The 22,288-nt window shown below is 46.7% G+C and overlaps 1 protein-coding gene across 2 annotated transcripts in view; it reads right to left on the reverse strand.

Annotated features, from left to right (window-relative positions):
- The window catches only part of LOC114704606 (aldehyde oxidase 3), a 94,090-nt gene that overhangs the window by 23,273 nt on the left and 48,529 nt on the right, over nt 1–22,288 (reverse strand). For both annotated transcript variants that reach the window (XM_028885935.2, XM_037210396.1), the window contains 9 exons: nt 20,516–20,640; nt 16,200–16,333; nt 14,019–14,106; nt 12,469–12,555; nt 11,268–11,459; nt 10,849–11,076; nt 3,633–3,728; nt 2,729–2,857; nt 953–1,027 (listed from right to left, as the gene is read on the reverse strand). In XM_028885935.2, the coding sequence (XP_028741768.1) occupies nt 953–1,027; nt 2,729–2,857; nt 3,633–3,728; nt 10,849–11,076; nt 11,268–11,459; nt 12,469–12,555; nt 14,019–14,106; nt 16,200–16,333; nt 20,516–20,640 (1,154 nt within the window). The remainder of the gene's footprint in view (nt 1–952; nt 1,028–2,728; nt 2,858–3,632; nt 3,729–10,848; nt 11,077–11,267; nt 11,460–12,468; nt 12,556–14,018; nt 14,107–16,199; nt 16,334–20,515; nt 20,641–22,288) is intronic.

Below are 22,288 nucleotides of genomic sequence, written 5' to 3' on the forward strand. Positions count from 1 at the left end.
TGGGCTTGGTAGCTTTCTTAGCGGGGCCATGTTCTCACATGAAATGTTTATTCTGAAAGAAGAGCCAGACTTAGCACTCAGAGAACGCCCACCCTGTGTTCCTCAGGCATATTTGAAATGTGTACGTGCAAGGCAGCTGCGGTTGTCATTGGCACTGAAGGAACTTTTCAAACCGGACCCCACACAGCAGCTCCTCCTGCAAGGAATCCCATTACACGCAAACTTCGGAAGTGGACTCCATGGGGTAGGCTCTCCCTTCCTTGGAGAATAATCATCTATCTACGAAACTGCCCGTAAGAACAGCATCTACCTGCAGAGGGGAGGAGCTTGGTCCTGACTCAACTTGATACGCTATGCTTTGTTGACTCCCAGGGGAGGCCTGTCCCTTTCTGAGGAGTGGATGAGGGTGGGGTAGAAAGGAGGTGACAGGGGAGAGAACAGGAGGAGGAAAGGGAAACTGTGGTTGGTACGTAAAATAAATTTTAAAAAATTAATAATAAAACAAAAAAAAAAATACATGCTTAGTGTGAGGCTGTACTACTTAAATAAAGTCATTTAACATAAAAAAAAAAGAATAACTCCTGCCACCTCTGGGCTACGTCTGCAAGTGAACCGAGGTGTCCATCCAGTAAGATGTCCCAAGGTGTGATTCAGATCTGTATCTATCCTTTACTCTTTTGCTTGAAGCATGGACCAGCAGCATGGGGGCTGCCACGGAGTTGGCGGAAGTGCAGACTCTGAGTTCCATCGGAGCTCGCCGAATAAGAAGCTGCACTTTAACAAGCAGGCCGGGTGGTGTGTGTTCCTGGACAACTGGGGCTATTTATCCCCTGCCCCAGGCTGCCCAGGGGAGAAGGGACCCGGCAGGCCCCAGTGTAACACAGAACAGGTGTTTCTACCCAGTGGCCTCGAGAGGCCCTCCCTGCAGGATGCAGTCACCCCGGGAACTCACCCACTCTTCCCAGGTACCATTAGGGTTCTGGCTGATGATGGGTTCCAGGCGCTTCCTGAGGATCTGGCAGGCATTCTGCAGGTTGGAGAGGACAGCTGAGCAACTGAGAACTAAAGGCAACGCCTTCCGAACACGACCCACCTCTCCCCCAGCAACTGCCATGGCTACCTTCCTTCCTCAGACGTTTCGTGGGGTTTGTCCCCACATCTGGGCTAGGGTCAGGCCCTGGCCCATCCCTGTGGTACTGATGCTGAGTTGGAGTTTGGGGAGCCACCACAGAAGATGAGAGGGGGCTCAGAGGGACACCAGGCAAAATGCAAACCCCTTCTTCTCAGTTTAGCCGCACCAACTAGGTTTCAGTTTGCTTCTGTGTCAACATTTCATTTGGGATTTGCCAAATATCCAGCAAACCACTACCCAGGAAAATGAACACGAATGCGCTTCCTAGATCCAGTACTTCATGAGGTCACACAGAAAGATGACGTGGTGTGCAGTCAAATGTGTCCAGAGTCTGAGTGTCTTTTACTTTCCATGCCTTAGGGACCTCATCTATGACCTGAAGATATTAGTAATGGGTGGACCATATCCTTCCCTTTTCCCCAGGCCAAGTCCCACGCCAGCTTGCCAGCTTGTATTGCTATCATGGACTCCCTTTGACCTCCAAAGTGCCTTGGCTTGGATAACACCGCCGATATTCTAACCGACAGCTGCCAGGGCTGCTTCATATTAGGTTGCCATAATAGTAGCTGTTATCTCAGTTGCTTTAGTCCAGAAGGACCGGAACTTTGAGTCAAGTAGCTACAAAGTCATGGGTATCAAATTCTGTCTCCTTTCAGGGTCACACTTGTCCTCTTTCAGACAACAGGGCTGTTATCTTAATAGGCTGCTCTGTCCTACCTAGAGGGAAGTCTGTGGTGGTCTTTGTTCTCGTGTGTGTGTGTTTGTGGGGGGGTTCACTAGCATGTTGGAACTTGGTTTTCCTCTGTGTGGAAGGTGAAATGAGGGTGGAGGGATGGAGTTGATTTACATTTGAAGTGTTGGAGGAGTCAACCCTCTTGCTCTGACACAAGACACTGCAATCTCATTTGAGGTGTCTCCCTGAGCCCCTGCGCCCTCCAGGGATGCCCTCCCACAGCAGCCTGGGAACACTGGGCCATGTTCTGTCGTGTACTCCAAATGATGCGTCAGCCAAAGAGGTCTTTGTCGCTTGCCTTTGTGACACTCGTGTCTTAGGGTGTTCTTGAAATACATTAAGCAAATATAGAATTCATGGTGCTAGATAATGCTCTGGAGCCCTATTTTGGGTAGGACAGAGACACACCAAGAGTTGGCACTCTGCCTCCTTCCTTCCAGAAACTTCTGGGAAAAAGCATCAGGAGACATTTTGCAAATGTTATAGTTTGAATACGAAATAACCCCTAGTGGTTCATGTTCAGGCCCCAGTTGGTGGTGTTATTGTGGGGGGTGTGGAAAGCTTCCGGAGGTGACCCCCCCGCCCCGACATGTGATTTTGAAAGTTATACCTGGCACCTGGCCCCCTGTCTTGTCACTCCTGTGAGGTGAAGAACCTCCCCTATGGTGAATTCTCACTACCGTGATGTTCTGCCCACCCGTGGGGCTGAGTACTTGCAGTCCAAGTCTCCTGAAACTGTACCACAACTCCCTGTGTTTACATTGGGTGGGATGGGAACGTTCTTAAGAGAGTCCCGAGACACTGGGTCCTCTGGGAAAGGGCGTGGGGAGCAGGAGGAGGCTGGGAGTCAGGGAGCTCATCACCTGCACAGCTCTCCCGTTGACATCGGCTCCGGTGGAGCCTCCGGTGGCAATCGTGTTGGGGACGGTGACAGTGTTCATTTCGTCCAGGTGTATGTAAGACATCGGGATCTGTAACTCACGGCTGGCCACCTGTCCAGAGGGAGAGACAGAATGGACCAGTCCAAACCGGAACCGGGAAAATGACTGGACCCTTTCAGAAAGTTTTGTGATTTTCTTAATTCTGTTCGGAAAAGTGAGAAAGATGTTTTGAACAGTATGCACAAATTAAAACTTATAAAGACCTCAAAGGTCTTTAAATCAGCAAGGGCCTCTCTCTGCTCTAAACCTGTCCTATGCCAGGAGCTGGGCCAATCTCCCCAGTGCCAGGTGGCAGACTTTGCTGGGGAGACAGGTTCCTGCAAAGACAAAACCCAGGTCCTCCATCCTTCCGCTGCCTCCGAGAGGTCAGGTCGGCTACTCACAGCAGGAGTCCATGGGCTAGAGGGGAGCCCCCCACCACAGCCATGGGTTTCCCTTTTACAAAATGACCACAAGTAAATGGACTTGTCTCTGAGGAAGGAGCACGTTTTCTGGGATCAGGGGGCCTGAACTTGGTGTGTTAAGTATGCATAGGAGTTGCCTGGGAGAGCGGGCTGCCCAGAGCCCAAGCTTAGAAGCCACGGGAATGTAAGCTGCTGCAGTCAGGGGTCTGGAGCCGCTGACCCCTTTGGAAGCTGGGTTTAGTGATATCACTGTCACTCTTTCCACATCCCAGCTGGCGTACTTCCAGCTGGTCCACAAAGAACAACTAGGACACTGCAGGGCTCTTGGCCATTGTATCACAAAGTCCAAATGTGGCCCAGCACAGCGTCCAGGGCTGTTTTATGAGCTCTCTCTAAGGCAATACTGAAACAACCTCTCTCACCTGCATCATTTTGGTGTTAATGCCTTGTCCCAGTTCAGCACCACCATGAGCAACCAGTACAGACCCATCCGTGTAGATCTGGACCAAAGCGGCAGCCTGGAAATGAAATTGGAAATCTGTTCTCATTGTCTGTGCCGAATTCCAATGTGGCTGGTGGAGACTCAGCTCCCTGTCACCCGATGAGGTGAGGTTAATGGTGTCTTTTGAAATGTCACTTCGTGTGAATTACTGCACACATTACTGCAGACACGCTCACGCTTGAGCAGAGCGTGTGGTCCCAGAAGCCAATGAGGACTTTATGTAATAAATGGATGGGGATTGCGATGATCTTTCACACCTGGCTTTAACGGTTTGACAGGAGCGAAATCACAAAAGCATGCCCATGTTTCAAAGCAAACATCTTCAAAAGGTACAAGATAGAGAACACGCTCTTTCCTCTTGCTCCAGGGGGCCAATCATCAGCTCCCAGTCACAGCTTTCAGAGGGTTTAGGAATGTGTCCTCATTTGGTGGTATGACTTTTACAAATGGCATAATAGTATAAACTGCTCTGCTTTTGATTATTTATAATTATTTTTATTAACTATAATCTATCTTGTGAAGGGACTCTGGTCAGCTCGTGAGCATGGCGAGCATGGCTCTGGCAGGCCTTGCCCTCCCCCATTCCCTCTGCCTTGCTAAAAACTGTTAGATTACATCCCTAAAGCTGCCCCCAAGGTCTAGTCCCTTATGGTCACTTCTTCCTCCTGAGGCTGACCACCAAGGTCCAGCTATCAAAAGCCCCCTTTGGCTCATCTAATTAACATGCTCAATTAAAATTGAACACCTCGTCCTAACACGGGGTTTCCCCTTGTAGCTTTATAAACTACCATTTTCCTAAGTGCCACATCTGTCTCCTCTCCATCCAGAGGCAGTCCTTTGTCCTATGGGACAAATACCCCTGTCCCCTGTCCCTTGTTCCCTTCCCCTTCTCCCTGTCTTTGTCTCTTATTCCCTGTCCTCTTTCCCTCTGGGACAAATAAATCTCCTTTGTGCTGAGAATGTGATCTTGGCGTCCTGAGATGATCCTTTTCCTTTCATCTTGGACTTTTGTTCTATGTCGCATATTTAGAACCACTTCACTTATTTTAATATCTGTAGAATATTCCATTAATTATATGGACTACACCTTTTTATTTTAAAAGTTTCCAAATGAGGACTATTTTGCATACATTTTTGTTGTTCACTTTTTTTTTGTACATATCTTTAGATTGTGAACATCCTGGCATATATATGTCAACAAACACAGTTTATAAATGTATTATTTATTATTTTATATGAATGGATGTTTTGCTTGCATATATGTCTGTGCATGTGTGGAGACCAGAAGAGGGTGTTGGATCCCCTGGAAATAGTTACAGATGGTTCTGAGCCTCCATGTGGGTGCTGGGTCTTGAACCTGAGTCCTCTGGAAAGGCAGCCAGTGCTCTTAACTGCTGAGCCATCTCTCCAGCCCCCACAAACACTATTTTGAAAAGGCTTATCAGGTAAATTTCCATCAGCTATAATGAGGATGATGTGTGAGGGGAGAGACTATGAAATGTTTGAAATTTAGACTGTGGTAACGACTGCTTTATTCTGTGACAAGATTACAAACTATGTTATACACTTTCCTTTCTTTCTCTTTGTTGTTGAGAGAGAATCTTGCTATATAGCCTATGCTGGCTTTGATTTTACAGTCCTCCTGCTTAAAAACCTAGGTGTGCCTGGCTGAATTGTACACAGTAAAGGGTTAAATTTTATGGCATATAAATTATATCTCAATGAGGTTGTTTTAAAAAGTTTCTAGCAGTGAATGTGGTTTACCTTAGTGCAAAAGTATCACAGCATATAGTTATTTTTATTAGCACATTTAGCATAGTCTCTGAAAATACTATTTGTCTTTATTTTATGTGCATGTGAGGCTTGCCTGTATGCACATGTCCCATGTACATGCCTGGTGTCCAAGGGAGCCAGAAAAGTGTATTGGGTCCTCTGTAACTCCCTTGACTTATAGACAGGAGTGAGAACCAGACCCAGGGCCACTGAGCCATCTCTCCAGCTCCCATTTAGCATATTGATGTATGTTCTTGTAGGACTCACCCCACCCCGAAACCCCACCCCATCCTCTGGCCCCGGGGACTTGGAACAACTTCCCGAAGACTTATTTTGACCTGACAGTGTTTCAGGTCTGCTCCACATCTGTTGGCCTAGCCATTATTATTTGGTGGGATTTACCCAGTTTTCATGAGCCAGAGGAGAGAGGGTGCTGTGCATTGACGGAGTGAATCGGTGCTACCTGTGTGCATGTGGCAGTGTCTCATCCATGGGCTTACTGCCCTTGGGCAGGAAGCAGTTTTGCCCTGCCATATTCTCTGCCCTAAGACTGTCAGCTGCCTCAGGACAGACATGACCGATATTATACCACTTCCATTTCACAGATGAGGACGATAATGAGAGCCCGAGGCTGCCAAGGCCACACTGCCATTCCACGTTCTAGTGCAGGCACACACCCAGACCTTCCAACAGCAAATCTCCAGGCCACAGCACTTGGCCTGGATAAAGTCATCAATCACCCAGGAGGTGCTGAAGAAGGTATGCCGAGTTGACTAGACTCGGGGTTTTATCTTTATCGTCTCAGAGCAGGTGACTAACAGGTGACTGAGGTGGCTTCAGAGGGGACATGGCCATTCAGGGGAGGCAGAGAAGCTTTTACTGCTAAAGCTCCCAATACCCCCCCCCCCAGCTTAATGTTGTTAGTTTCAAGTTGATCATCACCAGGTAAGGAAGAAGGCGGAAAGTGAGAAGAACATTCTCACTCAAAGACGTGACATCACAGCACACTTGCATCTCTCTGTGAATATTTCCTTACAATTGTATGCACCTGGAGAGGGACATGAAGAACTAAGTAGAAACATGTGCTCAGAACTAATAACATTGGTTATGTTGTGGCTGGAGATAAAGGGGAGATGAAGAGGAGACAGCATCCCCCACCTTCCTGAAATGGAAAGCTCTTTCAACTCTGTTTACAACTGTGCACACCATGTGTAAAGTGATCACTATTATATCCAATTTACATAGATATACATTGTGGTAGTTTGAATGTAATTGGCCCCCATAAGCTCATAGGGAGTGGTACTATTAGGAGGTGTGGCCTTGTTGAAGGAAGTGCGTCACTGTGGGGTGGACACTTTCAGGTCTCCTATGCTCAAGCTCCACCCAGTGTGGACAGAGACTCCTTCTGCTGCCTGCAGATCAAGATGTAGAAATCTCAGCTCCTTCTCCATCCAGCACTATATCTACCTGCATGCTGCCATGTCCCACCCATGATAGTAATGGACTAAACCTCTGAAACTGTAAGCCACTACAATTAAATGTTTTCCTTTATAAGAGTTGCTGTGGTCATGATGTCTCTTCATAGCAATAGAAACCCTAACTAGAGAAGTTGGTACCAGGGACCGGGGTATTAGTGTGATAGGCCAGATCATGCTTTTGTTTGGAGCAATTTGGACTTTCGGAGTCTGGATTAGGAAAGCAGTGGAATGCTTAATGGGCCATATTAGTAAGAGCATGGAAGACAGTGGTGCTGAGGGTTATTTGAACTGTGTGGGTCTGGCTCAGGAGGCTTTAAAACAGAAGAATATTAATATGCGGCCTAGGGATTATTCTTGTGATATTTTGGTAAAGAATGTGGCTGTTTTTTGCCTTTGTCCAAAGAGTCTGCCTGAGGCTAAAGTGAAGAGATTTGGATTAATTCCACTGACAGAGGAAATCTCAAAACAGCCTAGTATTGACTCCACCATACGGTTATTCGTGTTAACACTAATGAAGATTTATAATGAAAAGGAGCAAGCCGGGCAAAGAAAAAATGCATAATGTATGATTTGAGGAGACAAGGAACACTAGGAAGTGGAATGGCACCAAGTCCTGTGTTCAAGGAGATTACACAGATTAAGAAGTGGAATAAAGGGAGTGGTGACCTCAGGGCAAGGTTCTACCCAGATAAGCTTCCAACTTGAGAAAGGGATTAAAGGAAAGCTGAAAGTCAGGTGTGGTGGTACACACCTTTAATCCTAGCACCCCAGAGTCAGAGGCCGGTGGGTTTCTGAGTTTGAGGCCAGCCTCGTCTACAGAGCGAGTTCCAGGACAGCCACCCTTAGGCAGTGAAGGAAACCATCAAAAACCGGAAGCTGGTAAAGATGTAACTGAACAGGGGTCCATGTTCCAGCCCCAGCAAGCAGCAGAACTTGGCAGCTCTGGCCACATGGTTCTGACTTTAGAGTCAAGATAAGAAGAAAGGAATTATGGAAACTGCCTCCCTGACTAAGAGGAAAGCTGTTGAGGCCAGGCATGTGTCAGGGGTGTCCTTGAATGGTGGCCTAGAGAGGTCATTGTGTGAAGCTATGAAGTTGAAGCCTGATTGCCTTGGAGATCCCAAGATGTTGGAGATGCCAGAGCCATGGGATACCTGCTGAGGAGAGCTGCTAACAGGAAGTGGAACCAGCCCAAGAGAAAGAAGTGTGTTGCAGTCAACAAAGCTGAAAGGAGCTGGAGATCTATCTGAAGGGCATTTTGACATCAGACCTGGAGATACAGAGTGTGGAATTTGCCCAGCTGGTTTTCAGTTTTACTTTGGTCCATTATTACTTCACTATGCTCCCTTCCCTACATTTTGGAACAGTAATATATATCCTGTGCCATTATATGTTGGAAGTATGTGGTCTGTTTTTGATTTTGATTTTATAGGAGATTATAGTTAAGAGATGGTGTGAATCTCAGAAGAGACTTTGAACTTTGGACTTTGAAATATTGTTGAGACTGTGATAGACTATGGGGACTTTTGAAGTTGGACTAAATGCATTTTGCATTGTGAGATTGTTACAGGCTTGTGGGGGCCAGGGAGTGGAATGTGGCAGTTTGAATGTAATAAGCTCACAGGGATTGGCACTATTAGGAGGTGTGGCCTTGTTGGAGTAGGTATAGCCTTGTTTGAGTAAGTGTGTCACTGTGGGAACAGGCTTAGAGGTCTCCTATGCTTAAGCTACACCCAGTGTGGCACACAGTCTCCTTCGGCAGCCTTTGGATCAAGATGTAGAACTCTCAGCTCCTTCTCCAGCACCATGTCTGCCTGCACGTGACCATGCCCCACCATAATAATGGACTGAACCTCTGAAACTGTAAGGCACCCTAATTAAATGTTTTTCTTTATAAGAGTTGCTGTGGTCATGGTGTCTCTTCACAGCAATAGACACCTTGACTAAGTAAGACACACACAGAAGTATAGAAAAATATACTAACAAAAATTAATAGTGGTTTTCTCTATATGGTGGGCTTCCAAGTGATTTTTTTTCCTTTTGAAACTTTTGGTAACTTTTAAACTTGTTTACAATAGCAGTAAGCACATACTTTTTATATAGTTACAAACAGATCAATAGAAAGTTTTCATTGAGAAAAATGTCAATTATCAAAATATACTATAACTTTTTTTTGTAAGGAGGTATACTAAGCAGCCAGTGTGCATTATGGGTAAATGATACTTAAGTCTCCTTGTCCTGTGGAATGGAGTAGAACTCTCATTTGAGTTAGTAAACCGGAGAAATGTAGAGATTTAAGTACCATTCCTAGAAACCCTCATTAAAATACAGATTCCATAAAGTGGGCATAATTTGTGGAGCAAAGAATATTTTGAGCAAGTAGAATCCTGGTAGGTAAACCTCTTAGTTTTGAGAGGAGCAGCTAAAGTTATCTGGGAGACAGGGCCAATTAGAGCTGAGCAATCATGGGCATGTTAACAACATGGGTTGTGTCTAGGAATACGGCTTTGAACAGCTAACTAGTCACTGTCTTCCCTGAGGTCAATGGCTGCTCTCCATTATGAACTGGGGTGCAGGGAAACAGCTCAGTGGTGCTCTGTTTCAAAACACTTATTGGCAGAATGCGAAGACAGCAGAGGAGTTGCTCTAAACACGTGACCTAGCTGCAGGCACTGCAATGCAGGGCTGCTCTCTCCCCGGGGCCACCCATGGGAAGGGAGCAAGACTCCCAGAGCCTGAGCGTATCTCAAGTCTCATCTCGTCGTCAAGGAGCCCATGAATATCAAGTACAGAACCCTCAGCTGCTCTCAGCGTTCTTCTCATGCAATCCTATAAATCTCAGTTCTCATAAAACATTGTTCTATAATTCCACCAACTCTGCCTTCTGGGGTCTCTGCCTTTGCTGGATGCCATTGATTTGAAAAGACTCATTGTTAGCCTCTGCCTAGTTCTACACTCCCAGGGTGAAATGTATCTTTATGAAAAACCTACAGACAAGGACAACAGGTTACTGATAGAAGTCTTGGGTTTTCCATATATGATCCAGTGAGTCAGTCCTCTTTGCCTAGGTAGGGGTGACCACAAAACCCCAGATCACTTTTCTAAACCTCAGGCAACTTCAGTTTCAAGAAGATTATAAAGAATGCTGGAATACTCATGAACACCCTTTCACTTTCTTATTGATGTAACAATGTATCCACCCGTATACTGTTCATCTACCCATGGAACTATGCATCCATCCATCTAGTCACCGATGCCCGGCGCTAGGCTGGAGAAGAGGCAGATGGGACAGAGAAGGGCTTAGGTCTAGGCTGGAATGAGGAACCCTCGGGGGAGTCAGACTCCAGCATTGTTGACAGTGCGTTTGGCAAGAGTTAAGCATCACTAAGGTAGATCAGGGCAGGCACTGAGGCTCCAGATGGCTTCCAGCCATAGTGCTTTGAGCTTACCTAAGAGCACCGCAGGTGTGTCACCGATTGGGTTTAAGGAAGTAGTTAGAACTGCAGATCTCTTATCAGTAGTTGCTCAACTATGAATACTGTAGCCATGAGAGCCAAAGAAACGACCTGCCAAACAGGTGCCATAAGCTTCTAAGACAATGCTTGGCAACCTGTGGGTCTCGACCCCTGTGGAGGGGTCGCATATCAGATATTCTGCATATCAGTTATTTACATTACCATTCATCACAGTAGCAAAATTACGGTTATGAAGCAGCAACGAAAATAGTTTTATGGTTGGGGGGTCGCCACACCACGAGCAACTGTATTAAAGGATGGCAGCTTTAGGAAGGTTGAGAACCACTGTTCTAAGAATTAGTATCAAGAGAGCTTTTGTTACACGCACTTGGAAAATACTTTTTTGGTTTTAAGCATTTCTGAAAGTCACCTGATTATAAAATGTCCTTGGAAATCCAACTGAGAACTTCATGGGGATGATGGCGATTCCTCTCTTCTTCCAAAAGCTCTGCTGGTTAAATTCCTCCACAGCGCTTTTCCTGTTGTCGTAGGAAGACTTTTCCATACACGTCTCCCAGCACTTTATCAGATTGGCTGGGTCAAATTCTTGCCTGTGAATTGTCCTATCAACCGTTTTGTACATGTTTAACTCACGAACCTGGTGGATGGAAATGCCAAATTTCACAAATTTCATCTCCAGAAAGTGAGCCCTAATAGAGACGAGCCATAGAATATTCCAGAGCTGGCCGATCATCAAATGAAGCGATTAAGAAACATTACGGTGCCGAGGATTGAAAACGGAGTGTTTAACTATTTAAAGACCTTGAAACAACGGTCAGTTCCTCTTACCTTCTCTGGTGGCAGACTGCATTTGGCTGCCACTGCTGACACCCAGGTTTCTGTTACAAATGCCCCCTGGGGAAAGCCGAATCCCCGGAAGGCTGTGTTGGATGGCAAGTTGGTCTTGCAGACTCGACCTCGGACCCGGAGGTTGGGGATCTTATAAGCATTTTCCAGTTTGAGCAAAGAGTATTCTATCACCTGAAAAGAGTACCAAGGTATAAGTCTAAGCACATTAGACCCCCTGCCCGGAGGATGAGGACAAGCCTTTCTGAGGGCTGTTTCTTGACTCCATTCTTGGTATAGCCAGAAAGGAATTTCACCCTCATTCCCTGGCCATCAACACCTATGGCCATGTACTTCATTTTACGATTTCATTGCTTGTTTTTAATTCTTAAGTAATAAGAGGTTTTATTTACTTATTATTTTTCCTCTCCAAAGGAGGAGGAAGAGATGCTACCCCCCAGTTTCAACACACTTCTGGGGTCCTACTTTACAAAACAGCTGGACGTGCCTTCAGAATTGATGGAAAGACCTAGAAAGGAGGAACAGGCCAATTAGGCCAGCGGTGTCCTCATATCTATGGTTAAGGGATTAGATTGTGACAGGCCTGGGAAGACATGTCATGTGAGTTTTGGATCCTGAGACACTGCAGAAGCTGCTGGGTTTGGACGGGAGCCTAGGTAGGGCCTCAGCTTATCTAAGCAGGAGGGAGGAGGCGGGGTGGTGTAGGGAAGTTTTCCTTGGCATAAAGAGGAGATTTGCCTGAGACAAACCCACAGCCCTGTTCTCCATGTGTTAGCACGGTCTCCCCTGACAGCCCCTCAGCCCTGCCCAGAGGAGGGTACTGGAAGGAGGAGAGGACTAGAAGACTCAGTTCTCTTCTGGGGAAGTTCTGAAGATCAATTTAAGATATTCGTCAAAAGGTCACACCCAGGCCCTAGAGCACAGTGAGTGGAAAGAGAGCCTTGGGCACTCTCCTGGACAGGGTACCTCAGAGTCAGAGCATCTTACCATTCCCTGACTCATCAGCAGGTGGTGGAGATCTGAATGCAATCCTGAGTCATCCTTACAATTTACAGTAAGGGCCAAGGAGGTGCAGGTCAGTGGGCACAACAGACCATCTACGCTAACCTTCAAAGACACCTGGCTCACACTGAATCTCTCGTTACCAAGAACTGGAACCCAGGGTGTTCTCCAAGTTACCTACCAGCTCAGAATCATCTGGTGTGCAGCCGCCATTGATGTAAAATTGGACGTCTGCTGCCTTGATTGTCCCATCGTTCATGAAGCCAATCTGTGAAGAGTCCAACATTTGTCCCTGTGAGTTTTGTGGTATAAATACTATTTCCTGAGCACTTGAACAGAGCAAGTGGAAGTTCTGTGACTGCTAAGAGTGTGGGCTGGGGAGTGGACGGGTCTAGGTTCAAACTCAAGCATCGGCCATTTGCTTTGGGATACCACAGTACCCTAAGGCAGGGTAACAGGGAAGAAGCCATCATCCACTCCAGGACTTCAAGTCTGTCACCACCATCTGGAAGGCTTGAGTCCCACCTCAGAGTGTTTGACTGAGTAGACTTGAGAATCTGTTTCTAGCTAATTCCCCGGTGACATTCCCGAGGCTGGTCTCTGACCCTAGCTGACCTGACCCACAGGGGCTTCACACTTGCAGCCCCAGAGTTCAAGCTGTCCAGATGCACAGAGTAAGACTGTCTCAGAAACCTAAGCGGGGAGTGGGGGGGGGGGCGACGACTCTGCTCTGTCCCCATCACTTTCCGCTGGCGTCTTCCCCCAGAACATTGAGTGGTTCTTCTCGCTTCTTGCATAGTTTTTTTCAGCAATCTGAGTAATAACAGCATCCTAGCTAGGCTGGATCGGGGTTGCCTAATCAGGCATTTGTGAAGCTGAAGATGGGAGGCAGCCAGCGTTCCTGCTGGGCCTGAGGTGGTTACAGCAGCTGAGGGAGAGGGGAATTCAATGTCCACGGAGGCTGCAAGAGGCTAGAAGGGGCAGGGATTCTGACTGGACGGACACACTGCGATTTGCCTTAGGTACCCACCCTATGCATACAGCCCTCCCTCCTTGGAGTGCTCCCTGTCCCCTCAGAACAGCCAGGGCTGTTGGTGTTCTGTTTTGCTAGGGTCTGTCGAAGAAAAGGGGTCATTCCAAGATGAATTTGGGGCTTAGCGAAAGCAGCAGGGTGAGCCAGCTTCTGGTGAACCCATTGCTCAATGCTTTGCAGAGCCTTCTCATAGTTACGCAACTTTCACCTTGGGCAAGCAATTCGTGCCTATCAAAACCTCTTATCTAGAGTTGTTTGCCTAAGCGATTAGCAGCCCGGAGACACCCTGCTTTGACCTGTGCTCTGTTAGTAAGAGGCTCTGGAATCCTTCAGGAAGCACTCAGATAAGAATCCCCGACTTCAGCCGGGCGGTGGTGGTGCACGCCTTTAATCCCAGCACTCGGGAGACAGAGGCAAGCGGATCTCTGTGAGTTCGAGGCCAGCCTGGGCTACAGAGCGAGATCCAGGACAGGCACCAAAACTACACAGAGAAACCCTGTCTCGAAAACCAAAAAAAAAAAAAAAAAAAAAAAAAAAAAAAAAAGAATCCCCGACTTTAAACAAAAGGTCGTTCAAAGCCTCAGTGCGGTGGTTCTGTGGGATCTCTCACTTCACAGAGCGCTCACACTGAAGATCTGGAGCTGCAAGCCACAGGCCTCCGAAGCGGCATGTGTACAGTAACTGTGCTACCCACTCACCTTGTACTTTCCTAGCAGTGGGTGACGTCCCCCGGTTATCAACATGTCATCCCCACGCTCTAGAATAAATCGGATTGGGCAGCCAGTCCTAGAGAGAAACAGATGTGAGAGAAACAGTTCTAACAGATTGAAGATTTGAGTTCAGGTTTGCAGAACGTCAGCAGCAGCTGCTGGTCTGTCTATGAAAGGACAGAGCCAGGATGCAGCCACTCCCAGGAGAGAGGATGCCATGAGTTCCTGCTGCTTCCTGATGGATGGGGAGGCTGGGAAGGGGCCTGTGGGCCATGGAAGTTCCTTTGCAGGACCTCTATTCACCGTCGAGCCTGCCTATGGCTACTGCGGACCTGACTAAATTTTTAGAAAAGGTCAACAGCCGTGAATTAGATTCCCCCTTCAGAGTAATTTGGGAAGCTTAAAACCCTCTGAAGATGGAGACTTTGGTGAATCTTTTATTATTTCCTGTTGTAGCCACACTCCATTTATATGATGCCACTGTCCAGTTCAGTGGCTCTCAACCTTCCTAATGAGGAGACCCTTGAACAGTTCCTCATGCTGTGGGGAAATACAATTACTTTCCATACCATAAAATTATTTTTGTTGCTACTTCAAAACTGTTATTTTGTACTGTTATGAATCGTCATGTAAATATCTAATATGCAGGATATCTGATATGTGACCCCTAAGAAAGAGTTGTGACCCACAGGTTGAGAATCTCTGGTCTAGATACTATGCAAGTCTAATTATATATTTTAATTCCTTGCATTCTTTATTCAAATACCAATTCATGTTCATTTATTTCTTCTCCTACAAAGTTTCTAGGTTTTAATTCTGTTTTCGTGAGTGTTCCTATGGCTAAGCCTTATTTTGTTATATCCAGATGATTGCAGTTAGAATTCCAGAGTCTTCTCTGGACATTTCCAACTTTAGTCCATGCCTCAGGACCCCTCCAGGCGAGCATCAGATGCCACCTTCTAAGGAGACATCATGGATGGGCTGGCAAGATGGCTCAGTGAGAAAAGGGGGTTGCATGCAAGTTTGGCAACCTGGGTTTGATCCTTGAATCCACATGAAGATGGAAGGAAAGAACAGAGTCTGTGAGGCAGTCCTTGGAGTGCCACACATGTGTGCCGCAGTGTGCCTGGCCCGTATTTACCTCGTGCACATACAATGGTAAAATGGCAACAATAGTAAAATGACATAGACCTCTGGTGGCATGCCTCCATCAGACCAACACAGCCTCTTCTTCCTTCAACAGTTCACTGAAGAATACCCCAGTTCTGAAGCTCTTATCAGCAGAGTCTGCTTAAGTATGGCTAGGATTACTACATTGAGCATATGGTTCGTATCTTCGTGATTGTGTCCTTTTGTAGGACATAGTGTTGTGAGAGAGAATTGTGAGTGTACATATGGGTGTGTGTGTGTGTGTGTGTGTGTGTTGGCTTGGGAACTCTGGGTACTCTCCCTAGATTCTAAGTTATCTGAGAGTGTATCAGGTCTTCCTCAGAGATACAAGATTTGTGGTCTGGCCCTTCCATCATTATATCAGAACTCTTTGTTAGCCATGTGCCTCAGTAGTAACTATAATATTTATTTTTAATAGGTTATCCACACACCTATGTGGATAACCTATTAAAAATTAAAAAATTTTTAAAACAGTTTAAAAATTTCAAGAGATGGTTCAGTGAAAAGCAAGTCTCCTGCCGCAGTCCCCAGCCACATAGCTTTTCCAAGAAGTGCAGATGTCAGCTGTTTTTTGTCCTTCTAAACACACTAAAATTTTAATGTGCTACCAGGTGTCTTCTTCCGTAAGGAGTAGTGAAATATCCACATGGATAACATCCCCCCCATTCCTACCTCCCATCTCTCTGGGCTTTTGCCTATGTCTCAGTGAATACTGTAGACCAATGAAAATGTCTGTTTCACTTACTCTCATTTCCTTGATGGTTGAGCTGAAAACCCAGCAGGAGTGTGAGACAGAGCCCACCCCCAGAAGACAGGAGAGTCAACTTGTCCCCAGTGCAGTGACCGCGGGGGGGGGGGGGGCGTAGTGAGGCTGAATAGGCCTGCCCTCCCCCTTGGCATGAATTGAGAGTGTCTCCAAGAAAGTTCTTGAAATTGTTGGGACCAGAGAGGTAAGAACTGGGATACCGAGGAGACACAGAGGCTGGCAGATCCACTCACTTGTGCGCGGCCACAGCCGCCACGGCCGCCAGGAGCCCGGGCTTGCTTGCTTTCCCTCCGAAGGCTCCACCGACCCTCTTCACATGGCAGTTGATTCTATTCTTCGGGATGCCCAAGGTGCAAGCCACCATTTCCTGTGAGTATTTGGCCACAGGCCCCCAAGAGGGTGAAACAGAACCCACGTGATTAGCAAGAAGTTCATTTACCGAAGAACTCCCTTAGCATTTTCTCACTGCCTACAGTAAGGATATATTTTTCTATTTTGAGTACCGACTGCAGAAAATGCTGTGGATGCTTGCAACATGCCTGCCAAAAGGATACATTGCTGTTGCTTTTCAAAATTAACGGATGATAGATCGCATTACAAATAGCCACCCTGGGCTCCTCATTCCCCGCTGTACGGCGGTCTCTATAATCCTACCCAGGGTCTCTTAGGCCCGAGCATTAATACCTTCTACAAACGAACTGGCAGGAGAGACAGATAGCCATGCACTATGCAAAAGGAAATATCACACAGTTCCAAGTCAGGCCTGCAGAGCTGATCAGCGGACCATGTGACACGAAGGTAAATCTGAGCCTGCTATGACTCAGGGGATGGATCTGAAGGGGAAGCAAATGGACCAGAGGGAAGCTGGGTGAGAGGTGGCGGGAGGCAGGGGGACCATGCCACGGCATGGTGGGGGGACTTTAAAGAATGGCGACTCCTACTCTTTAACTCAGACATCATTCATCAGGGAATAATTGCTCCTGCCTCGATGGGTAGAAAAGCATGACCACCAGCACAGCACGCTACAAAGAGCTCACATAAGAAAGGAGGAGCGTGGCTGGAAAGGGAGGGATGCATCCTGGGTAGTGAGTGATGGGGCGGGGCTGTGCAAGCCTGATGGTAAACAGAGTTAGTGTCTGTGGACTCAGGATAATCTATGTTGTTTCTGAAGGGCCTGAATCAATCTAGGGAGCTGTGCAGGCCTAAGAAAGGCTGGAGGCCCAGAAAGACAGCAGAACTGGGGCAGAGAGAGCAGATAAGGGCAGCCTTGAGCCATGAAGGAGTCACTTGTGGAAACTTGGCCACGACTCAGTGTTCATCAACGTTGAATCTTGTAAAATATTAGAGGAACCAGCCTTAATATTATACATCCCAGGGGCTCAGGAGAGAGAACTACTAACGGCGAGGACTATTTTCAGGGAATAGAATCTCAGCTCACCAAGCTCTATCGTCCGCTTGCTTCAATTCCTCTGGGATAACATCCTATCTACACAGCCTCAGTTCTGTTCACGTGCCTAGCTCCTTTCTTGTCCGATTTCTCTCTACCTTTATCTACTGTTCCCTCTTAAGTTCTATCTTAATTCTCTCCTCTTAATTCTTCCTCATCTAGGTCCTTCTCATCCCATTCTTACCCAGCTAGTACTTCCCCATCTGGCTCTTCCATCTCGTCCACACGTTCCTTCTGGTCGAAATCCTCCTTATCCCTCTCAGTTCTCCATCCTCAAGTTCTCCACTCCTCTCTTTCTCTCCATCTCCTCATACCTCTAAGTTCTATCTTAATTCTCTGAAAATAAAACTGCCTTTTTATCCCTTTGACCCTTATCTGCCCAAGCTATCTGCTGTTTTTCTGCAGGGTGAGTGAAAGTGTGCTCGGTCGCTAGGCAACCTGTGTACAGCTAGATGCCCCTGGTGATCGTTAAAGGGAGATCTGGAACTAGAGGTAAGATTTGGAAAAAGAGAGAGTTAAGCTTAATCGGCACATCCGCCAGGCCTTTTCAAACAGGTAATCTGGATGCTTAAGTCTGTTCTTAGAGAGTATAGAGGTATCTCTGATAAGGTACTTTCCTCCATCTGGGGATAGACCTGGCTGGATGCTGCTAATGATAATTACAGGGAGGCTTGAACTGGGGTTCTGGCTGTGCATAGCTGTTAGCACAGAAGGTTATCTAAATATTCCTAGAAGTGGTTAGGTAAGGAGTTAGAGGTCTATAAAGTTAGTAAGGCTGTAAGAAAAAGAGGGTCCTAGCTAAATTGTACAAAGCTGTTACTTAAGGTCCATCTGACCTAGGCAGTGTCTCCTTGTGGAATTTACCTTAAATCAGGCAACTAGCATGTGTTGGTCTGGACTGTTATTTCTGCTAGCCCTTGAAAGTGGCTAAGGGAGATACCTGCTGAAAGGGGATAAATGGATGGGCTGGGGGAAAGGAAGCCTTTCCTGAGGCTGTTCTCTAAATACCTTGAACGTGTATGTCCAAAGAGTGATCAGTCCACACTGTTAGCCCTTCTTAGGAAAAAAATTAATTGGGAAAAAATGAAGGCACACATGATTTTCATAACAGAAGACAGCTGATATATAACAAGCCAAATAACACCAAATGCTCCTTGGAATTTGGCTTCCTCTGGAGGAAATCCTTGATCCCTCCAGGTAGTGACTTTGCCATAACCAGCTGAGTTCTAATGATATATTCCTGTGGCTTGTAGCAGTTAAACTTCCCAAGAATGACTATGCTGTGAATATAAAAGCGAAGATTGTAGGGACACATGGCTATGTGTGTGTTTGCCTAAACACACATATTTAGCACATTTCATTTCCTTCTTATATTTTACTGTGTAAACTTCTATTTTGAAAAATCATAGTCATTTAGCAGAAGGAGGGACTTGAAGCCGTAGCAAGGTGCACGGAGAATAAACAAATGGTGTGCAGGGGAAGGCAATGAGGATGCGCAGGACAGGAGAGAAAGGCGTGGCTTAGATTTGAGGAACAGCGGCAGCCGGTGGCCGTGGCAGAAAGAGTGGATTGAAGTGTAAGAGGGAAGTGCAAACCATTGTTTTCAGAGCGTGTCTCAGAAGAGAGGGAGAGATGGAAGCGGTGAAGCCACCAGGTGAAGCCACCAGGTGAATCAGGGGACATTTTTTGATAAGCTTTCTAGCCACGCCCCCATAACCAAGCATGTGCTGGTAAGACACTTAGTCACTTCCGGGGACCTTACAGCCTACGGAAACCGTGCGCTGCGTGGTCACATAATTGTGCGCAGTGTGATGGTGAAATCTATGTGCATGCATGGTGTAGCTACGTAAGTCCATATGCGCATGCGTGGGGGGGGGAGTCCATAAAAGGTGGATCTCATGTATTCTCCCCTGTCTTCCTGTACCAGTCTTTCAGTAGGCCTAAGCACATTCTTTTCTGTCCATCCCTTCTCGTAATAAACTCTTAGAGTGGGTTTTGTTGTGCTTTGTGACTTTTCTCACAGGGTAAACAGCGCCGCATGATAACTAACACTTTTAATTTAATTTTATTTTATTTTAAGTGTGTGTGTGTGTGTGTGTGTGTGTGTGTGTGTGTGTGTGTGTGTGTGAGTGCAAATGTTGGAAGAGCTAAGGGGTGTGGGATCCTCTGGAGCTGGAGTTACAAGTGATTGTGAGCTCCCTGGTGTGGGTGCTGGGAAATCAAACTTGAGTCTTGGAGAAGAGCAGCATGTATTCTGAAGGATGAGCCATCTCTTCAGCTCCCTACTTTATTTTTTGAGACAAAAGTCTCACTGATTGAGTTTGGCCTTGAACTCATCACAACATAGCCCAGCCAGGAGGGTTATTTTTAAGAACGGGGCATATTTGCGCTGGGGAGATGGCTCCATGGATAAAGTGCTTGCTGCAATAGCACGCAGACCAGATTTCAACCCCCAGAACCATGTGTAAAAAAAGCTGGGTGACCTGGTGTCCAGTTACAGTCCCGGCGCTGAGGAAGAAGTGCCAGGTGGACCCTTGGTGCCTGCTGGTCAGCTAGCCTTGAATACTTGGGAAGTTCCAGGTCAGTGAGAGACCATCTCAAAACACAAGGTGGGTGGCACCTGAGGACAACGTCTGAGGTGGACCCCTGGCCTCCATACATACTTGCTCACATGCGTGTCCAACCCCCCCCCCCACGCACACACGGCAAACATGTTTTTGTGTGCTGATCTGAACAGGTGGCAAATAATTAGAAATTGACATCATAGAACACAGCAGAGGCAAATGTGGGTTTCTATGGGGCTAAAAGTGCAGATGTAAAGCTTCCGACTGGAGAGGAGAGAGGGCCCCCCACCACACCCTGGAGGTGGGAGGGGCTTCAGGAAGATGAAGACTAGGAGCAGCCATGCCCTGTAGCCTCAGTTTATTTCCCAGCGAGACGGGAGGCAGTGGATAGACTTTTGTAGAGGACAGAAGGAGCTGCTAAAAATTGGGGCTCGGTTTTGCCTCTGTGACTTGATGTTCAACTTTGGTCTAACTGGTATCTCCTACCTTGATCTCATAGCTGGAAGTCAGATGAATGGCACGTTAAAATGAAACCTACCTGCGCAAATGCTGCATCCTGGCTTGATACATATATATCCATCGCTTTATCCTCTGCCTTGGGTACCACACGTACGCTCTGGGTCTCCATGTAAAAATGTTCCTGGCCTCCAAAGTGCACTTCCCCTTTTAGACACAGCAAACACACGTAGCTTTAGAGACACATCTTTTAGAAACATCTGAAGTGGAGTATGGCATGTTTTGCTAAATGTCACGATTTTCTTTTAGGTCATGGGAATAGCATTTAGTTTCCTGTCTTGATTTAAAAAAAAAAAATCATTGCAATTTGACAACGTTCCCATAAGCAGCTGTCATTATGCATAATTGGCTAATTATATGCAATTTAAAATCTCCTATGCATTTGGCTCCATTTCCCTACCTACTCATGTCAGTGCGTTCTTAAGAACTAGAAATTAATTTCTGTTGGCTTGAGCAACAACTGGGATTTCAAGTACAAGATGATTTACCTAAGGGTAAATTCATCTCTGCAACGAGGCTGCCCAGGACAGTTAATGATTTTACATAGCATACAGAAACTTGTACTGGAACAGTGACACTCAGCCTGATGTCTTTTCATTTGCTTGTTGGACGTATTAAAACCACAGACCACATCTCAGTTACCCACTGAGCTGGAAGAGACTTCACTAGGACCCACAGTGGTAAAGTGCTCTCCTGGCTGGCAAGTGTCAGGGTCCGGGTCGGATTCTCAACACTACAAACTGCACCCCCACCCACACAACAACGCAGAGTACAGATTTGTGATGAGGGAGAGGAGGAGGGCGGCAGCATAAATTTGTCTCTCCTCCTCCTTCCATTTACAAATTTTGCCTAAGTAGCAAGCAAAAGTTTCAGAAACCTATGATCTGTCGTAGGTATTAAAAAATAAAGTTTGAGTGTCAGTGAGATGGGCCAGTGGGTAAAGGTACTTGATGGCAAGGCTGAAGACTTGTACCCCACCACCACACCCCCAAATAAATGTAGAAACGATTCTTAAAAAATAAGGCTGTCTGGGCAGTGGTGGTGCACGCCTTTGATCCCAGCACTCATCAGGCAGAGGCAGGCAGATCTCTGTGAGTTGGAGGCCAGCCTGGTCTACAAAGCAGATGCCAGGACAGGCAGGCCTGTTACACAGAGAAACCCTGTCTCGACAAACAAACAAACAATAAGGCTGGTCTGCAGTCAAGAAGGTGGACGTGTGTAAAGGAGTAGTTAGAAGACTGGAGGGTTTACGATCCATCCACAAATACAGCTCTTAAACTGGTCTGGATTTCTAGGCTGTGTTCAATCTTCTGCCCCGATTGACTTCCAGGGCTGAGTGTCCCTGGTGAACATCCCTGAATCACCATGTTCATCCAACTTCACTTCTCTGGGAAACAGGTTTGAAGCTGTAAGGAGTTCAGTGGATCCTCGCTGAAGACTCGGTCCCTCTCATCCTCTGCCCCCTTTGCTTCCTGCCCCTCCTTCCTTTCCTAGTGTTTGGTGACTGTAACTTTTATTGCAGTGCTCTTATGTTCGGCCCCAGAGTGCCTCCATACTTGCAATGATGAATTTCAACCTATTTCATGAACGTGGTTTTTGTTTTTGTTTTTGTTTTTTTGAAGTCTCGGCTAATCCCAGCCGTGGAGCTTCAGCCAATCAGAAACCGCCAACTGACCGGTTTCTCCACCCACTTTTCTTCCTGTCTCTGAATCTTTCCGTCCACCCCCAGAGCACCTAATCTGAGACTCATTTTCACTCAATTAAACTCTTAACTTCAATTCGTCTCAAATTTTTC

Source organism: Peromyscus leucopus, chromosome 13 (genome assembly GCF_004664715.2).
Source record: "Peromyscus leucopus breed LL Stock chromosome 13, UCI_PerLeu_2.1, whole genome shotgun sequence".
Classification (NCBI taxonomy): domain Eukaryota; kingdom Metazoa; phylum Chordata; class Mammalia; order Rodentia; family Cricetidae; genus Peromyscus; species Peromyscus leucopus.